Source organism: Berghia stephanieae, chromosome 1, assembly GCF_034508935.2.
Source record: "Berghia stephanieae isolate SIO BIC M18660-M18661 chromosome 1, UCSD_Bste_1.3, whole genome shotgun sequence".
Lineage (NCBI taxonomy): Eukaryota > Metazoa > Mollusca > Gastropoda > Nudibranchia > Aeolidiidae > Berghia > Berghia stephanieae.
In genome coordinates, this window is record NC_088360.1 from 96,658,257 (window position 1) to 96,679,391 (window position 21,135).

Genomic DNA, 21,135 nt, shown 5'->3' on the forward strand with positions numbered 1-21,135 from the left:
TGTAGTAGTAGTAGTAGTAGTAGTAGTAGTAGTAGTAGTAGTAGTAGTAGTAGTAGTAGTAGTAGTAGTAGTAGTAGTAGTAGTAGTAGTAGTAGGGGTGTTGGTGGTGGTGGTGGTAACAGTAATAGCGGTAAGTAGCCACCGCACCAGATGTTTTTACTTAAATGATATCCGATATTTAGTGACAGTAATATTTGCAAATTTGGCAGAAATGGGTTCTAGTTGTAATGTTTACTTCACGGTTGTGACTACAAAGGTTATTTCTCGATAGCATTTTCGTCTTTGACCACAGATAAAGGTAAATAATGAAATAATGAATTTTTAAAAATTCTAAATATACTTATAACTAATAAACGGAGCTCTCTATGTTTGGATGTTTGAGAAGAAATTTTGGTCGCCGTCGCCTTTCGAACTCGAGTCGGATCAAAATGGCAGAGAAGGATCGAAAACGAACAGCAGATGCTGAAGATGAAAACGATGGAAGCGATGATGAATGGATAGGGCCAAGTTTGGATGAGGCAACAAAGAAAAAGAAGAAGAAAAGTAAATTGACAATAGACCAAGGCTCTATTTGGACTCATTATTTATATTTTTAACTTATCATTTTCTTCCTGTCACTGTCAGTCAGAAAAGAAGAAAGTGAAAGTAGGCACTTTGATAAAATTTTCAAACTCAAAATATCTTGATTTGACTCAGTCAGGGGGATGGGACTTGAAAAAACATAAAATTTGATACCTTATTTGTTTCTCTACGACCTACGGTTCCAGAGTTATTTATATTTTTCTATTGAAATTTTTTGTCAATTTTACAGAGAGAATCTGTGATCTCACTGCTGCCTCAAATTCAAAACCAGCATCTCGCGGCGATCGGGAAATTTTGAGTTTTACAGTCAACATGGCCCACTTATTGTTTTCAGTAATTTTGTTTCAATTAAAAAATAAGTGGCAAGTGTTAGGTATCATTTTAAACGTCAGAAAATAAGCTTTATTTTCATATAAATCATTTTTATGGATGGAAAGTATGGAAAAAATTAAGGATAAATGAAAAGGGGGAAAAATATGAGGTTTTTGTCCTAAAAAGTGGGGTTGATGGCGGAAAAAATAAAACAATGAGCGAGTGTATCAATTTTAATGAAATTTGGCAGAGATATTCTTCAATTAATTGTCTATCGATGTATGAAGTATAATTAAAATGTATCCATAATTTAAAAAGTTCTTATAATTCAAAAATTTATAAATTTTTATTACATAAGCTTTCTGAGAAATACAATCAGGAATTAAGAATTAAATACACCGTTAGAAAGCTTGTTTTGTGCCCTTTATAATGATACCAAAGTTAGTCACATAGGTTCACAAATAACGCCATGTTGACCAAAACAGTAAAGGGTCAAAAATAAAGTTCCAAAAAACGAGTTTCACCTTACAGTGAGCCTATCGGCGGCCACTGGACTGGAGTTATCAAAGTGCCTAGTGAAAGTAGAAGTTAGAGTAGAGTTAGATTTACTTTTGATTAATGGGTAACTCAGTGGTAGACAATTCCTAGGTACCGCAACAACAAAGGTATTAGAATAACTAGAACATGTTTGAGGTATCATTGACAAATTATCGAGAAAGCCACACATCACAAACGCTGTGATTATCCCCAGACACCTGTCTGGGGATAATAAAAATTTGTTATCCCAGACACCTGTCTGGGGATAACGAATTTTTATTACCCCCAGACGCATATTTGAAACTCCGCTCTTTTAAACAATTATCCACATTCCAGAATATGGAATGTTTCCAGATGCACATAGAAATAAGGAAAGTTAATAAAATATCTATAAAAACATAAAATTAACCAACATTAAAATCAGTTGTTACTACATATACACAATATGCGTCGACTTCGAAGTGGGTGTCATGGCCGAATGGTTTAGTCGTCTGCCCTGGAAGTTTGACCATAATCGACGTTGTGGGTTCGAATCCTGGTAACGTCACTTTTTTTTTTTTTTTTAAATTCCGTCAGAACGTTGAAAGGGATAAATGTCCCATCCATCCTCCCCCACCTCTTTTTTTTATTATTAAACTCTCTCTCTCTCTCTCTCTCTCTCTCTCTCTCTCTCTCTCTCTCTCTCTCTCTCTCTCTCTCTCTCTCTCTTGTTTTTTTCCTAGTTTCTAGCAAATATATTCGTCCCCACTCCGATCTCAAATAGTGTCTAAAAAGAATAAATAATTAAAAAGCAAACAAACAGAAATATTCAGAGAGCGACCAAATGGTCAGATAGAGGAGAAAAAAAAAACAATAATTGTTTTAAAAATAAAAACAATTTAAGAAATTCATGCTCAGAAACGGAACATTTACATAAAGGTTTAGCAAACAAAAAACTCTAAGGTTTAGGTCAAAATATATTTAAAAAAAGAGAGATTTCCCTCGGAGCAGGGAATAGTGTTAACAATAATAATAATAATAATAATGATAATAATAATAATAATAATAATAATAATAATAATAATAATAATAATAATAATAATTATAACAATATAATAATAATAATAATAATAATAATAATAATAATAATAATAATAATAATAATAATGATAATAATAATAATGATAATAATAATAATAGTATGATAATAAGAGTATTAATAATAAAAATAATACTATTATTGATAATAATATAATATGATTATGATGGTAATAGTAATAATAATAACAAATATTACAATTATTATTATTATTATTATTATTATTATTATATTATTATTATATTTTATTATTATTATTATCATTGACCAAAACAAAAAAAAACAATAATAGATCTAGAGCAAATTAAATAATGAAATAATATTATCGGAGAAATAAAAAATTCAACTGATTAAAAAAAACTCTTGCTCGGAACTCGGAGCAAAAGTGAAAACAATGAAAATCAATTGGGAAGAAAGAAAGAAAAGTAAAAAAAAAAAAAAAAGAGTGGGGGGGGGGGGGGGGTGGTCGCGACTGGGTCGAATCTGTGCAGCTAAAAGGAGTAAAATGAAAGGTGGCCTACCCACTGAGCTGCCTATCCACACTGCTATCGGAATATTTTAAATTCATATATGAGCTAAACATATTTCCACCATTTTTGCTTCCTTGTTTTGGTACGGTAGTTATTTTCATCTCTGATTCGAATAAAAATACGTTGTTGGATCTAGTTTTGTGGACGTGTGATACTAAATTGTATTGTCTTGTGCGAAGCAGACAGGAAAATAACAGGTGTGGGTTTTGGGCTTTGGGGCGAACAACACCATGGCCTAGGAATTCGTCCGCGACATAAAAATTATTCCCGGTCGTCCCAAAATTGTGGCCAGAATGAGCAAATTATCGAAACAAGAGATGATCAATAAAGTTAACAGGTAGGTTGGTAATGAAAATTTAAATGGTTGGTGGACTATGAACAGATTTGATGATTAACAACTTTCTTCCTGGTTGAAAATAAAAATTCGAATTGCCAGTTTGACGTTTTCAGATCAAAGTAACAAAAGAAATTTCATTGATCCATTTGCTTTAAAATATTTTTTTTAAAAAGAGCTGGATTTGACATTTGATCACTATTTACTTTCATCTTGTGTTAAATATCACTTGATATATTAACTGTTTTGGGACACAACCACTAGTATTTTTTCCAGAATATTTGGTATTTTTCACGCCTAGTTTGGCATTTTGAATAAAATCTTTCTGCCCACTTGCTACATGCATCTGGGGATAGTATCCTCAGACAGGTGTCTGGGGATAACAAAAATTGGTTATCCCCAGACACCTGTCTGGGGATAACGAATTTTTATTATCCCCAGACAGGCGTCTGGGAATAATGACAGCCCATCACAAATGTATTCTCTACTTCTACTGGCTAGGACCGTGACCGTGTCGTGAACGGATTTCCCAATCCCAATCTCACGATGTGTAAAATAAAGGAAAAAGTTCAGAAAAAGTCTCCACCGAAGTGGGCGTTCTCCATATATGGGAGCGTTCACATATTACGTCATCAGCTAGGGGGAGAGGGGGGGTCTACCAAATGTTGACATGTGTTGACATGGGGGAGGGGGGGGGGGGCAGACCCAAGATGATGTCATCAAAACATAGGCAAATTAGGCCTATTTTATTAAATGCAAGAGCTTCAAAAATGGCATTCCAAATAAATTAGCAAAAAGGTGAAAAATTAATTAAATGATGGAATCATCGATAATCAATGTTTATGGTTTGAAAAATGAATAATAAATATTGTGAAATTAAAGTTATCTTTTAGTTTTTATTAAATTAGATGACGTCATCATCTGTTGGGGAGGGGGGGGGGGGGGGGTCAGGTCAATGATGACAAGTGATGACTTGGGGAGGGGGGGGGGGGGTCTAAAAAGGGCAAATTTTTGATGACGTAATATGTCAACGCTCCCTATGTAGAGGACATATATGGGCAGTTAAAAATGCTCTAAAAGCACATCGGGAATCGTCCCAGTACAGTCTAATTCTTAAACTTAAACTTAAAACATACGAAAAGTATGGCGGCTCGGATCTCTGAAAAGATACAACGAAATGCAAAGTAGTATGTAACTAGAATCAGGCTTGGTGTCGAAGAGAAAGAATGAAGGGTGTCGCAAGCTTTTATATGATAGACACGATGACGTCACGTTTACGCGGGAGACAGTGAACAAACACAACATGAAGATTACTCACAACAGCTTGATCGAGACACGACAGTCATATAACAAAACACTTACAACAACAACAACAACATAAACCTATCACAATAATCAGTTACATAAAATCTTCCCCACATTCCTCCCCCTCCTAAAATGAAAATGCTTTCCCTCCTGAAGTTATACCCGATATAGATTAAAAGTGGGAAGATCTCATGTTTGCATAAGTTTGTCTGGTCCCAAAACATTACTTAAAATATCTATATCAGAACATAATACTTATCAAAGTTGGACCAAAATTTATAAAAGATAACTTGTTAGGAGGGATGTAATATTTTAAATTTCATTAAATTTCATAGCAATCAAAATTGTAAGGCAATATCAGTGGTTGTTTGCTGCACTTGTAAATGGCTGGATATATACAATATACATCCCATTTTTTTCTTTAAAACAATGCAGCTGAAAATAGAGCTTATTTAGTAATATTACATTATTGCTAGCAGGCCAGGGAATCTCTTTAGTGATTAATTGACAAGATGATAATGACCAGGGATAATGTCAGAAATAAAAAAAGCATAGTTGGAACCATGTCAGTTACCAATTCATGTAATTTCTATAATACAGGTCCTGTCACAAGGTGGTATCCATCATCGTTTTGAAGCTTATGCTTCTGACTCACCTGATCGAGGTAGTAAAATACCTTCTGATGTATATACATAATTCCCTCCCTCGCCTGCTTGAGTTAATCACCCATGTGTTCATGTTATCAGTTCATAGGGGTACCACTACCATGGTTCCCTGGCCCACATGGTCGTCGTGGTACCCTCATGGGCTCTTTCTCACATCTTGGCTTATTCTGGTTCCATCAGGTTGGGTCGGGTTCTTAAGCCATTATCAGATGTGCCTCTGGGTAGCTCTCTCCCTTCCTCGCCTGTGATTCCGAGGGGTACCATCCCTGGTATCATCAGGTCTCTGGGTTCAGGGGGCTTACACCAGGTATCATCAAGCCTGTGGTTCCGAAGGGTTCCAACCCTGGTATCATCAGGTCTTGGGTTCAGGGCACTTTTTTAGCTGTCATCAAACCTGTGATTGCTTGGGGTATCATCAGGCTCCCTGTCTGCTCCAGGTGTCTCTAGTAGTCCCTTGTGCCCTTGAGTCATCATGATGTGAGAAGTTTCTTGGTGGGGAGGTGAAACCTCTACCCTTTGATGGGGAGGTGAAAGTGTCACCTCTACCCCTTCACCTTCAGCCTTTGGTTCCAGTCTAGTATCATCAGGCTGAGCTTCCCTGGCATTTTCTTTGGAATTGAACCCCTTCATCACTGTCACTGCCATGTTGACAGTGGTGGCATCGACTCGTTGCTATTCTGCTCAGTTGATACAGACCGTGATGTTGCTCCAGACAGTCATACATACTTTGTTGTTTCTTTCCATGGTCTGGGGTTTGTCTTTTTGTACATAGCAACAGATATGAGTCATGACAGAGTTGGAGGCTTCTTGATTGACCTTTCCTCTTAAAGTTTGTGTCTGTTTTTTACACATAAACTGCACCAAAGACGAAATCTGCAATGATGCTGGCAGGACTGATCAGGATTGCATTCAGTTATAAATTATAATTTATTTTTTTTTTCTTTCTTTCTGTCTTCGAAGTGCACTTTGTTGCCTCTTCTAATTCCATAGTCGAATTTCATCTTTTCAACTCTGTCTTCAATGGTTTCCTAGCAGTCTTGTGAGCTTGCTTTAAACATAATTTTTAACATTTCGCCAATAATTACCCCTCTTCCTTTATGGGTTTAGGCATAAGCTCACATCCTTTGTTGTAAAATCTATCATCATTGACTGCACTGCAGATGACGGAAGCAATTAGTAATACATATTCTTCCTAGGTATGTAGCTTCATAATGTCACCATTTTTTTTTTTCTCGCTCTTCTTGACCATTTTTCACTAGTCAGAGAGCGGTGGTTCAGGTCTTGTGCCTTTAAGGAGGCTACCCATGCCATGTCTAGTTTATTCCTTGATTTGAAATTGTTATCAAGGAAATAATTGACCTGAATAAGAATTCTTAACTGCTGCTCATGTCATTACTTTCACTGTGGTGGTGATTGAAGTGACCTGATTTGTGAGAGTTTATTTTGCATCTTTGTTGAGGGCCATAGAAGAATGCCATTCTCAACTTATGTCGTGGGTATCCTAAATGGATTAGAGTTGTTAGGTCCTGGCCTCTCATATTTACTTTTATATTTTAACCACAGTGAGCAGCCTTAAGTAACACATTGACATCACTTGAGGGTGGCAAGAAGATATATATGACTTGTGATCTCACTATTTGATATTTCATGCTTCTTGATGTCATATACTGGATATGCTTACACACAATTTCAAAATCTCTTGAAGTGGCAATTTCAGCAGGTTTATTCTCCATCATTTCATTCGTCTAAAGTGGTCATCTTGAAGGAAGAAGAGATTCTGGCTTATTGTATAATATTATTGTGCAGCGTCTACCAGTCTTATCTGTTGGGCATGGAGCTGAGATGTTTTAAGATTGAAAGACGATCGTCAAAATATTTTCCAAGGGCAAGGGTATCATCGAGGAAGGCTAGTACCCTTTCAGCACTTGATGATTATTCTAGAATATGTCCTAGGGTTATTGAACAGTTCAAGGGGAGTTGATTAAACTCAAGCGTCCTTGGTATGTACGGAAAGCTGCTTTGTGCTAGAAATCTTCATGAACTGGGGATCTACCAATAAGCCAAATTGGATGCACAAACAGATCTGTCCTCCGTACCAATAGTGCCGTTGCAGCAGCCCAGCTCCAGGTTGAGGGTTGTATTACCCTGCTTTAAGCATCTTGTCTAACATTTCATCTTCTTCTTTGGTAAAGTGAACGGGGTACGTCGCAAGCCTAGTTTAATTGGCTTTGCATCTCCTGTATCAATGTGGTGTTGTATTGCTTGATATTCCCACAGCAATTGTTCAACTTTACCTAGTCTCTCATCTCCCAGAATGGACGTAACCTTCTGCCAGAGATCTATAAGTTTGTCTGGTAGTTGGATCGGCTGGCAGGAAGTGCTTGATATGGAGCATTCCCCCTCCGTTTTTGTGGTGGGGCTGCTGAATTCGTCCACTTCTGTTAAATTCAGCCAGTCATCTTCGTCATCCTCAATTATATCTCTTGCTTCCAGGGGAAGCAGCTGTCCTATTTCCTTCCCTTTTTTGAGGAAACATTCACCACCTGTGTTGATCAAGCACACCGTAACAACTAGTTTGGTTACATGCAGGGTATGGCCCACAGAAATTGTCAGATTTCTATATGGTTCCAGGTACATAAATGGTGAATTGGTCAGATAGTCCAACTCAACATTAGTGATTACTTCTGACTGGGCTGGTATGATCAATTTGTGGGGAATGGCAATCTTGATAGCTGTTCGGTCTCCATCATCCACTGGTAAACCTGTTTGTGCCATGTCACACTTGGGACTTACATTTTCAGTTGAATTTGTTGCAAGAGGAATAATTTGATTTTGACAAAATAATTGTTGTTTTTCCACATCAATCTTTGCCCTTAATTTCCTCAGCAGGTCTATTCCTAATAGCATTGGGTCGAAAATGGGAGCAACATAGATATGAGTTAGCAGATGAATCTCTCCCAATCGCAAGTGTAGTGGCCCCACTAATTTTGCAGAGAAGCTTTGATCTTTACCTGCTGCGAACATCTTCATGGACTTCGTACAAGTGGGAGTGGGTAGGATTGTGTTATGGGTGTTTTCAGAGATGATGGTAACATCTGCTGCGGTATCCACCACTGCTTGTACAGGGATGTTTTCAATTGTACATTGTACTTTAAGGGCAGATTCTGACTGTAACCTTGCAATACAGATACATTCTTCATCAAAATAAGGTTTTACAATCTGTTCTGGATCTTGGCTAGACAGATATCCATTGTGGCTTCCATTGTTGGTCTGCTGGGCAAGGTTTTCCTCAGTTTCTTCATGTTTCATAAAATTAGTACAGTCAGAAGAATAGGGGCACACATTGCTCATAGTCTTAGTATCTGTGTTGTGCCTCAAAAACTGGGTCCTCTTTAATTGCCCTTGCTTGAACTGGGATCAATTCCGGGCTCAAACTGATCCCTGCCCGTTTGGCGCCTTGTCTGCCTTTGGGCGACCTTTCATGGAGCAGTCTCTAGCATAGTGGTCTTGACCTCCACATGAAAAACAGGCATTAGATGATGGGGAATTGGAGCGGGATCTTGGCTGGGCACGTCGAGCGCCTCTTTGCATAACTTCCAAGACTTGACTTTGGAGTGCAATGAGAGTATCTAATTTACTTTGGGTTTGCTCATGCATTGATAACATCTTTTTGAACATTGCCTCAACACTCATCTCAGTCCTCTGCTGTACACCAGCTGTCTTAATGCTCGTGTTGCGAGTCACTGCTCTAATTTGGCTATAGTCTTCCAATTCCTCAGATTCTGACCCAGATTCTTCATCATACACATTCACCGCTTGGATAGAGGGCTCTCTGAACCGCACAGTGTTTCCAGTACAGTGGAACCTCCCGATAACGACATGCCACGGGACCGAGTTTTTATGTCGTTATCCGGAGGTGTCGTTATTTAGAGGTTTCCAAGATGGCGGACAAAGTGGGCGTGGTAAGGCCCGCGGGACCAGTTTTTATTAACATTGACAAAACAAACAAAACATTGTAGTGTATTCCTCTTAGTGGGTTCTTATGCGTGTGGCTGGATGAGACTTTTATGTGATCTGAACTGAGTACACTGATAGTGTGCTGCTGGAATCTACATCTGTTCCCTATTTAAACCATTCCCCTTTGTCTTACTTTTTCTTATGTCATTTCAATTGTAAATCTAGCAGGTTTTTTACTATCCAATTTTCTTCCTTTTTACTGGCGCTGATATGACATAGATGTGTCACAAGCGCTGTAAAACCCTTTAAACAAACAGAAACAGGTAATTCGGACGCTGCGAGTTAGATAAAATTCCTCCTCCACAAAAACACTACAAGTACTACTACTACAACTACTGCTACCACCACTACTACTACTACTACTACTATACTACTACTACTACTACTACTACTACTACTACTACTACTACTACTACTACTACTACTATACTGCTACTTTATTATTATTATTATTATTATTACTAATACTACTACTACTACTACTACTACTACTACTTCTATCACCACATAATATCACATTTTCCAAGATTTTGTGTTTACTTGCTTACACTTACATTTATACCTTGGTTTTTATTAATGCATATCAGCCAAGATTCGTCAAAAAAAGCTGCGTTCTCATTGGTTTCAAAAGCTGCGTTCTCATTGTTTCAAACAGGAATCGTTTTTTATAAACGTTGAGTACTCATACTCAGTATTTTTAGTATCAGATATCTACGAAAACTGCCGAAAATCGCCAAAATGATGTCGTTATTCGGAGATTTTATCAAAAAGTGCGTCGTTATTTGGAGGTTTTTTTTTACTGATCTTAAATAGAAAAAAATCGGGACCACGGGTCAATGTCGTTATCAGGAGGTTGTCGCTATTCGGAGGTGTCGTAATCGGGAGGTTCCACTGTACTTGGTCTATCCTTTCGTGCACGCCAACCAACTTGCTGAGAGTTTTTAAAAAGCTTATATGTTCTCAGGGCTTGGTCCATCGTGGTGCACTCTTGACATGCAATATATTGGGCTGCCTTCACATCATATAATCCTGTTATAAAATGGGCTACCACTTGGGACTCTAAATTGCGGGGGGACTGTCCAGGAAATGCCTGCAGTGCCAACTCCCATAGCTTGTCAACATAGTCTAAGACATCTTCTTTTTCAGCCTGCGTAGTGCTGTTGAATTGTATCAGAGTTGCATGTTGTAGCTGCTGACCACCAAATCGATTTCTCAGGGTGTCATATGCATCTCGTATGTCTGTAAAGACTATCGACTGATGGATCCGTGAGAGATAATCCGCTGCTTTTCCTTCCAGGGCTAGGCCCAGAAAAAATAGTTGGTCACGGAGGTGTTGAATATTATGATAATTCAGAAAGTTCTGAAAATTATATTCAAACATATCCATCTTTTTGTCCCATTGAAAAAGATAGATTTAGGCAGATGTACCTTGGACGGGGGTGGCATAAGTGGGCCTCCACTGCTCATATCTCCTTAATGATCCGTGGAATTACGATCCTGTTCTAAGGTTCTTCTCATAGATGGTGTTCTTCGTGGTAGCCGGCACGTTCGCCTTACTTTGTCTCTCGCATATCCACAATCCTCTCTTTGCGGGCCCATTGATGTGAAACCCTTGTTTAAGAAATCTTGAGAGGGTGGGTCCAATGTGTGAGTTATAGGTTCAGGACATTCAGAGTAAGGCACCGTGTCCATGTAATTTTGACAAAATTTAGCTTCATGAACGTAAGGAACCCGCTCCCGGTCAGATGCCAAAAAGGATGTTGGGTAATGGTTTTCGGTAGGCTGATCGTGCCACGCATTACAAATGGTGCATTTCGCATTGTTACAAAATGTAGGGTTTGCAACATTACTAGTACCTTCTTGAGGATTGCTAGTAGCGTCATGTTCAGGATACGAACCTGCAGCTTTAGTTGGGGTCTGCTGCGCAGACAGTCCCCTTCGTCTGTCTCCAGCACCAGACAAATTATCATTTGAATCCATTTTGTTTGGGGAACTGTCGCGAGAGGTACCAGGGGCATGTTCACCTGGTTTCTCAAAAACGCACGATTCGGGAACTGAAAAATCAAAAAGTTCTAACATGTCACCATTACTGATCTTATCTATCACATCCTCCTTAGTGAGTAAACCTTTACATGCTCGAATGTCAAGCAGGGTTTTAGCCAAAGGCTTGCTTATACGAGATGACCTGAAAAGGTCCTTAGCAGTAATGACATTAATCATTATCTTTGCATCCATTTTGGATTAAACTGAAATATGGTAATTATTTATTTCAGTTAAAATGACCAGACCAGTTGATGCAAATCAATTAAAGCAATGATAAAGTCTGTAAACTTGGAATACTCTCAGATCCCTTCTCACTTGTATACAACACCTACACCACAGCTGATAGATTTCAACTATTTTCACTGTTTAATCACTGGGTTAGAGTTAGAGGTGGTTCTTATCCTATTTAGACACTGACCAGGTGTCTAAGGCAAGTGGATATGTTTACAGAGTCTGGATGTAAAGAGTTCAGAGAAACATCCAATATATAGGGAGTTTAGGAGCGTGTAAAGCTGGAAAATAGTTTCTGTGTTTGGTGAGTAGAAACACTTTTACATGGCTGCCTAAGTTTTGACTTTGATCATCTAAATAAAGACAGATGATACTGACTGTTACTGTTACCTTGTGTTTAGAAAAGCACAGTGAGATTGTTAAGGAACAATCTTAGCGCCAATTATTTGTATATTATTCACAGAAATAGTATTGTTGATGTTAAATATTGGAAAGTATTTAAAAGACATGCAAATAATTTAGCTCACATGCAGGTTGAATTCCAATCTTAGTTGAGAGTTGAGACATCAGTGTGGGAGTGAAACCCATGACCCCAATAATAGTTCACCAGGCTAATTCTTTGATGTGAATTGATTAAGCCCTCATGCACTTTGAAGTAAAATTATTGAATTGTACTCACCAATTTTGCTCCATTTTGTAGAATAGAAATCACAATTGCACAATATTATTGGCAAAAATAAACGAAAGTTGAGCTCAAAGTCTCGAAGAAAAAATTGAGCTGAGCTGAGATCGTAATTTCGCCAGTTCAAAAATAATTGCCGACCCCTATAAACGGCTTTCCTCTCTGGTTTAAGCAATGAAAAAACACAACTAAACCAGGGGAACTCAATTCAAGGGCTATACTTACAACACAATCAGATGAAACAAGTTTTTAGATTCATAATTCTGATTTGTTTACAAGAACTCTTTACCTTGAAGAAGTCAATTCCCGTGCACTGAGTGCTACCATACACTAAAAAAATGGCAGGGTTCGGAATTAAGTAGCAGCGCCAATTGTCGTGAACGGATTTCCCAATCTCATTCACGATGTGCAAAATAAAGGAAAAAGTTCAGAAAAAGTCTCCACCGAAGTGGGCGTTCTCCATATATGTAAAGGACATATATGGACGGTTAAAAATGCTCTAAAATCACATCGGGAATCGTCCCGGTACAGTCTAATTCTTAAAACATACGAAAAGTATGACGGCTCAGATCTTTGAAAGATACAACAATGAATGCAAAGTAGTAAGAATCAGGCTTGGTGTTGAAGAGAAAGAATGAAGGGTGTCGCGAGCCTTTATATGATAGACACGATGACGTCACGTTTACGCGGGAGATAGTGAACAAACACAACATGAAGATTACTCACAACAGCTTGATCGAGACACGACAGTCATATAACAAAACACTTACAACAACAACAACAACATAAACCTATCACAATAATCAGTTACATAAAATCTTCCCCACAACAGGACTCCTCACACTCACTCACTCCTCTACTCTACTCTTGGTGACAGTGACAGTAGTGGGCTCTGTGTAACCTGCTGTTGTTGCGGTGCCTAGTGACTAGTGACACTCTGATTAATGTTTTTGTAGACAGAAACAGAAGTCAAAAGACTGCAGTATAATATAATAGTAATAGTGTAGTATCTAGTTCTAGATATATATAGAAGTTAGATGTTTGCATTATCCTTTTATTTAAAAAAAAAATTAACTTGGACTTTTATTTTTACATTTTTATTCTCCAGTCATTGATAGTGATCCTGAAGTCCTGAAGTTTTTATGTTGTGAGTGTTGTGCCTTGTTTCAAAAGCTCTTAAGAGCCATGGAGCCCGAGTTTATCTGTTTCTATAGCGTGAAATTGAAATGGGCAATAGCAATTAGACACTTGTCTATCACTAAGCGCTTTCCATCATATCTAACAGACCCAGCTACCCAATCACTGCTGGATGGACAGGAGGGTCATAAAAACTCAACTGCACCTGGAATCGATCTCGGTTCATTTGCATATATGAAGTGAGTGCTCTACCAACTGAGCTATCAGGACCTCAAACAATGTCAATTTGTATCAGTGGCCAGATGTTTTTAAAAATTCTTGTTATAATGTTGTATCCCTAGAAGTAAGGCACTTTACACATTACAGCACTCGACTGTGTTGTAAACGAATATTAGAGTTTGTACAAAAAACAAAAAAACAAAAAAAAAAAAAGATATTCAGGATGTACTAATCTTCAAATGGAAGTCATTGACTTGATAAAAATTAACACAAAAAAATTAATCAGGATACTTGCCATGTAGTCAAATAAATTGTTTTACTTCAAATCCTCCTGTCATTTCATTTGGTCACTTTAATCAATGGACACACCCAACTTCCACTCAATCTGATGTCGTTAATAATTGTCTCATACCTACTGTTTACAAGGTACAATGAAATTAACAATGAGAGTAAAATAATTTTAAATTACTTGGACCTATGTGTAACACATTCATGACCTTTCACATCAAATTAATTTTGATCCTTTACAATAAGGGTTTGATTTTACTCTGACACCAAAATTAGAAAATTAGAGTTTACTTTTTTTCAAAATGAGAGCAGAATCAGAAATGCGATTTTGCATTCATTGAAACCTGAGTAGATTTTTGTCACTTCTCTCTTTCTGAAAAAGTTAGTTGCATTTAAAATTAGATATCAATGTATGAGGTATTTTGATTTTAAAGAAATTCAGTTTCGTCTTTAGATAATTAAATGAAGTTTGATTTTCATTATATTTATTTCTAAGAATTAATTATTTCTGTTCCAAACAGCTTTGGCCTTTGAAAAGGTTTATCTAGATAGCCTTCCATGTGCTGAATATTATGAGCAAAGTTATATGCACCGGGATATCATCTCACACATAGCAGTCAGCAAGTAAGCTTTGAAATTCTCCATTGCATTGTTATTTTGCCTCATTCTATAAAGATAGATATTTTAAAGCCTTCATTAGCGTATTTGTTATGCAGAGAAAAAGTTTTGGGAGACGTTCCATAGGCTACTACATCCCAAGTGTTCTTGTTCTAGTAGGGGGTTTGGGAGGGGGGAAACTTTTTTTTTTTTAAAGTCTCCCCCCTCCCAAACCACCTACACTAGAACTTCTAGTAGGGAGTTTGGGAGGGGGGAGACTTTTTTTTAAAAGTCCCCCCCCCCCCCTCTCAAACCCCCTCTAGAACATCGGAAGAAGACTTGGGATGTAGTAGCTTATTATGGAAGGTCTCCCAAAGTTTTTCTTATCATATAAGTGATTCGTTTTGTTATTCTTTTTGAATGTGATATAATATGCCTTGATTGTAGTTTTTATATCAAAATTAGTATTGAAATATTCTGTTTATCTAAGATATTGAATTTTTCAGGTCAGGATTCATTATCACAGCAAGCTGTGATGGACATGTAAAATTCTGGAAAAAGTGCGAAGAGGCTGGGATTGAATTTGTCAAACATTTTAGAAGCCACCTTGGTAATATGATTTTATCATTTTGTTTGTTTTTATTATTAATTGTTTGAAATCTTCAATTTCTTTCTATATTTTCTTTTTGTGTGTGTTTGTTGTTATTTCTTTCTTTTTTTTTAAAGAGAATATTTGATTTTCTTTTAGTTTTCTCATAACACAAGTTATTTGCCATTTGCATAATGGTGTAGATGTTTCGACACTTTCTTTGTGGTTTGGAAAAAAATAATCATGAATTCACATTTTTTATTTATTGTTTTGTCTAGAAGCAAATTTAATGAAAATGTGTGCTATTTTTATTATATACATCTGTTTGCTGTTTGTTTGTTGGTGTTTTTTTTGTTTTTTTTTGTCATTCACCAGTAACTACTTTTCTTTTTTTCATAGGTACAATTGAGGATCTAGCTCTTTCTTCCAATGGAGAATTATGCGTGACAGTTTCTTCAGACAAGAATGCAAAAGTTTTTGATGTTGCTAATTTTGGTATGTTTCAATAATTAATGGTTGATAGCTCATAATAAAGGATTCAATGTTTATTATCATAATCACTAAGGGTTATATAATAGGTATAAACAATTAAAAGAAAAGATCAAATTGATGCAAGGACATTATAAATACGCAAAATCGGAAACTGTATAAAATTATGATGTTAAAAATGATTTTAAGGATCAACATTTATTTCATGTCACATGACATATCCAAAACAATAAGTTTTGGATACTTTTTGTAAAGAAGATGATTCTGCTAGGCATATGAAGATTTGGTTGAGATTTTGACATTTTCAGGTAGCTTAATATGTTTTTATTGCTCTAGTAGTGTCTTTCAAATTCTATATTTTCTTTCCTTTGTACATTTAGATATGATAAATATGCTGAAGTTGGAATTCCACCCTGAATGTGCTGGATGGTTGTTTAAAGCGGGCGACCCAATTGCTGCATTGGCCATGTAAAAAGATTTACACTTCTTTTTTTTTTTCTTTTTAAAATTTTATGATACAATTTTAATCTCTTTTTTTGCTCCATTGCTTCCCTTGGAAATGGAATGTGAATTTTGTCTTCTCAGCCACTGATACAGTAAAATATAAGTGGTTATTATATATATATATATATATATATATATATATATATATATATATATATATATATATATATATATATATATATATATATATATATATATATATATATATATATATGAGCCAAGGTCAAAAGGTGCCAATTTTTTTTCTCAAAATAAAAGTGACATAATAGTCCATTCGTGTTTCTATATGTGTAACAAAAACCCTGTACTTCATGAATCAAAGGCCCTTTAATAACTTTAAGGTCTAACGCAGCATAATATCGTCAACAATATCTATAGGTTGCTGGTGTCAGCTGTGACCGGTGACACCAAAATGAGACAAAAAAATCAATAACCAAATGATTTTTGGTGAGTATCAAACTTTATTTAGTAAGTTATAGACAAAAAGACACAATCAACAACAATCATAGTACAATAATATTACCAACTATTGGAGAAAATGTTGCTTTTTGGTGTCATCGGTCACAAGCAACATAGAATGCAAATATATTATTATTGCATATGCTTATTACCAGCAATGTTCAGAAACTTTTGGAATAAAATGTTGGGAAATAATGTGACCAAAGCATATCTTATTTAGCGACAGTGTGTCACTTGTGACATTAGACCGATGGCACCATTACTTATGTCACAAGCAATACCAAATTGCAATTTCGACAATATATCATTAATTTCAGTCAAACCAATGTAATAACCACAGTTAAATATGGAATTTAATAATATTTCAGAAACCAAAGACTTCAAAAATAGAAATATACATGGAAAATAGAGTATCTGAATGTGACTTGTGACATACGACCAGTGACACCATTACTTATGTCACAAGCAACACCAATCACACTTTCGTCCATAATATATCATTATTTTCAGTCAAAAAAGCACAATAACCTACTCTAAAATGCAATTCAATAATATTTTAAGAAACTAAATACTTTCAAATTGGAAATATACTTAGAAATTAGTAATACCATTGTTGCTATTACTTTGGTCAAAATCGGCACTAGAACGCAATTTTGCCTCAATAAATCAAGAATAGCAACTGAACACATGTAATATAGCCTGTTAAATGTAATTCAATGACATTTCAAGCTTTGAAGAACATGAAAACAGAAATACATTAGAAACTTCAAACTTAAGTGTCACCTGTGACATTTTAACCAATGACACCAATGGTCACAAAAAGTACCAGAAGTCACACAAACACTAGATAAATATCAGCCATGGTAATGAATTCATGTAACCATACGGTAACATCCGCCCTACTGCTCAAATCTGCTAGTTTGTAGTAATTTAGTGTGTTAATAGTAAATCAAATCAAATTTCTTGACAACCCTTCTTTTATCTGGATTCGTCAAAAGCTTGCGTTTTGTCTTTTTCTTGATTGATACAACCCTGAAACATAAAAAATTAGAATTACAAGGAAATAATTAATTGTGTCAAAATCACAGTCTTATGTGAGATGTCATAATATCATATTTGTAAATAGAATAACAGCTGAAAACATAATTTTTTGGTGGCACTTTGTATATCCAATATCAAGTGTTGCTTGTGACAATGTAAAATAGCGATGACACCAAAGTTCAACTTACCTTTTCTGCTGGAAAGGCAAATGAAAGTGCTGCACTTCAAAGACTGGTAAGAAGGGTGGATCAAAATTGCAAATCGCCATTTAACGAAACAAACTTCCACGTGTTCACTCATGCCGTGTTGCTTGTGACAAATGACACCAAAACCAATAAACCTCAATATCGGCAAAACTGTATACATTTACTCCAAGATTTGAGTTCAGATAGTAAATCTATGCTTTTTTCTCATAATAAAACATTTTATAAACATTAAGCTTTAAAGTTTCGTGTCGAATCTTAGTATTGTGCTGCGTTTGATGACACCGAAGGTCACAAGTAACACCAACTTTTTAAGAACTCTATATGAAACGTAATCAGATATGTATTATACTGCAATTGCGTTTAAAAGTAAATTTTGACTTTATACTATTAGTCAAATTTCAATCACGTGAGCTAAAACATCACATTTAATTTCTACATGATGTCTAAAAAGGTGATGCGTTGACCTCGTTTTAAGCACATGCCAAACAGCATTCAAATTTCACTTTCAAGTTGTTTATTTCATATTCTGTTGAACAGAGTATGTTGAGCTATCTCATTTTATCTCTTCTTCATATTATCAATTGATTACAAGCATTAACCCAATGAAAACAGCCCATAATTAAGTAAAAATCAAATTTTCTTAACACTGGTATCAGGCGGGCACCTTTTGACCTTGGCTCATATATATATATATATATATATATAATATATATATATATATATATATATATATATATATATATATATATATATATATATATATTATATATATATATATATATATAATATATATATATATATATATATTCTTTCATCAAAAGACTAATCTTCAAATCTTGGTCCTTCGTTTTTATTTTTCATTCTTGAAATTCAGATTATGAAAAAAAAAGTAGAATGTTTTTTTAATCTGTGGCTTTAGCAGATGATGCTTTTCATTTCAATGAGGATAAAATCAAGGTTTTATATTTCTCTTTTTTGGATGAAAACGGATAGTTTTGTAATATTTATTTTATTTCGTGATTTATAGAGCAGAAAAAGGCAAACCCTCATTGCACATTTTTGATGGAAGAGGTACCAGTACTCCACTGAAGGTTCTTGAGAAGATTCATTTCGCTCCAGTCAAAATCATCAAGGTATTTGAAAGAATGGTTTATATTATAATAGAGTTCTATGTATGTCTGTAACATTGTTATTGTTATATATTGTTGTTTTGTTTGTTTGTTTGTTTTCCAGAATATATTGATGATAATTTTTTGTGTATTTTTTAAATGAGTTATATATAGAAATAATAATAAGCTTACTTATAAAGGACCTTACACTAAAGTCTCAAAGCGCTGTACAAAGATAAGTACAATTTACTAACACATGCACATCACATGCAAACACCCACTGTCAAGAAATCTCAATCAACTCCAAATGAAAATCAGAAACTTTTTTCTTGAAAACAAATACAACTTTGTCTACTCAGACCTAAGTTAGCCTACACAGGCCGCCATTCTTGTTTCTCTCTCTCACTCACTCACTCCCATAAAAGGTAAAAGGGGTCAAAAGGAATGTGGGGCTCTGTTAGGGATAATTGAATCTAACTTACTATCAAAATTCACAACACCCACCACCTCCACAAGCGAATTTACGAATACTTGACATTCTCCACGGACACACAACACACGCACAGGACCTCCGCCAACAACATGGAATACTATCTAAATTAATGCCACAATAGTTGAATTTTGGATATGGATTTTTATTCTCAAGATTGTGTTATTGTATATATGACAAGAGATGAAGTGAGTAGAAAAGTGCCAGAAGACAATAGAGAATAAACAATTTTTCGCGGCGGTGATGGTTGTTATTGTATATATGATATGATATGATATGAGAGAAGGCATTTTTGGTTATTCATCCTCTCTCTAAAGTTAAGTCCAAATTTTACAGAAACACGAGGCATGGGATCCCCTTCACTGCTTATATGTATAAAAAATTGAGTTGGTTAATCATAATGGTATATAACATTATTTTGAAATATTTCTTAACTTAAACTGCAATGTTGGTTTTTAAAAATATTATTCTCTTATTTCAGTACAATCCTCAGCTAGAACTGGTCGTGTCAGCAGATTCCAAAGGCATGCTGGAATACTGGACTGGCCCGAAGCATGATTATGTATTCCCAAGGAAAATACAATGGCAGTATAAAACTGATACAGATTTGTTTGAATTTGTCAAGGTGATTTTTTTTTTTCAACTTTATTATTATCTCAATATTTCAAAATTATAAATGTACATAAAAATTTACATCAGTAAATGTGTATGTATGTATGTATGTATGTATGTATGTATGTATGTATGTATGTATGTATGTATGTATGTATGTATGTATGTATGTATCATCCGTGGTAGCTGTCCTCGTAAACACAGACAATGTCTAGAAGGAGTATAGGACTTGTGACAAGGATCAGATTTCTTGCCACAGAGTGTATCAAAAGTGGTAAAATTCGACTAGACGTCGGACAGAATGGTTACAGTGTTGTAAAACGTGTTGTGAATGGCGGAAATAGTGATTGTGATTTGTTTGACATTTCTAATTGGCTCCAGTATCAGCATGAACCGACCAGTAATTCTTCTTGGAATAAGTTTATACAACAAGAAGGTATGTTCAGACAGACTATATCTACACAACCCATTAAAATTAAACCAACTTTTTGTCACTCCAACCCATCAAATTGGATAAAATTATTTTCAACACTACACAGTGTTTTCATCAAAAACAACACATTCCAAATCCAAAGACCCGATAATGGACAGCCGTTTAGCATTGAATTTCTCCGCTACTGCAAACGAATCTTAACAAAATTCCCAGATGGACCGATTAAAAAAATTATAAAAGACCCGATCAACAATTATGAAGCTCTATTAAAATACATCGAAATAAAAATAATAGATATAAAGTCCTCAATTATGCCCTCCCTTATTCAAAACAACACACCAAGAGCACAGGAGGAAAAAGAGGTGACAAGACAAGAACTCACAGCAATATTCGTAAACCACCAACGAAAAGCTATTGATATTATTAGAAACGGATGTAAACAAACACACTCAAGTTGTGAGATAGATATCAACACAGTAGAGACTGCCTATAAAGAAAAATGTCAACGAAACAATATAAACATTAGTGACACACCCTGGTCCGATGATGTCACTATCCCCCCTCCCGCATGGACACCATCAACAAGTGAGTTTACAATCGACGAACTCACAAGCTGTGTTAAAAAATTACCATATGAAAAGTCACC

At 35.6% G+C, this 21,135-nt stretch overlaps 1 protein-coding gene across 1 annotated transcript in view; it reads left to right on the plus strand.

Annotated features, from left to right (window-relative positions):
• The first annotated feature begins 403 nt into the window (after positions 1-403).
• The window catches only part of LOC144962472 (peptidylprolyl isomerase domain and WD repeat-containing protein 1-like), a 38,402-nt gene continuing 17,670 nt past the window's right edge, over positions 404-21,135 (plus strand). Inside the window, exons 1-7 of the mRNA XM_078895456.1 lie at positions 404-543; positions 14,482-14,584; positions 15,064-15,167; positions 15,546-15,641; positions 16,016-16,103; positions 18,873-18,978; positions 19,926-20,069. Coding sequence (XP_078751582.1) covers positions 429-543; positions 14,482-14,584; positions 15,064-15,167; positions 15,546-15,641; positions 16,016-16,103; positions 18,873-18,978; positions 19,926-20,069 — 756 coding nt within the window. The 5' untranslated portion in view covers positions 404-428. The remainder of the gene's footprint in view (positions 544-14,481; positions 14,585-15,063; positions 15,168-15,545; positions 15,642-16,015; positions 16,104-18,872; positions 18,979-19,925; positions 20,070-21,135) is intronic.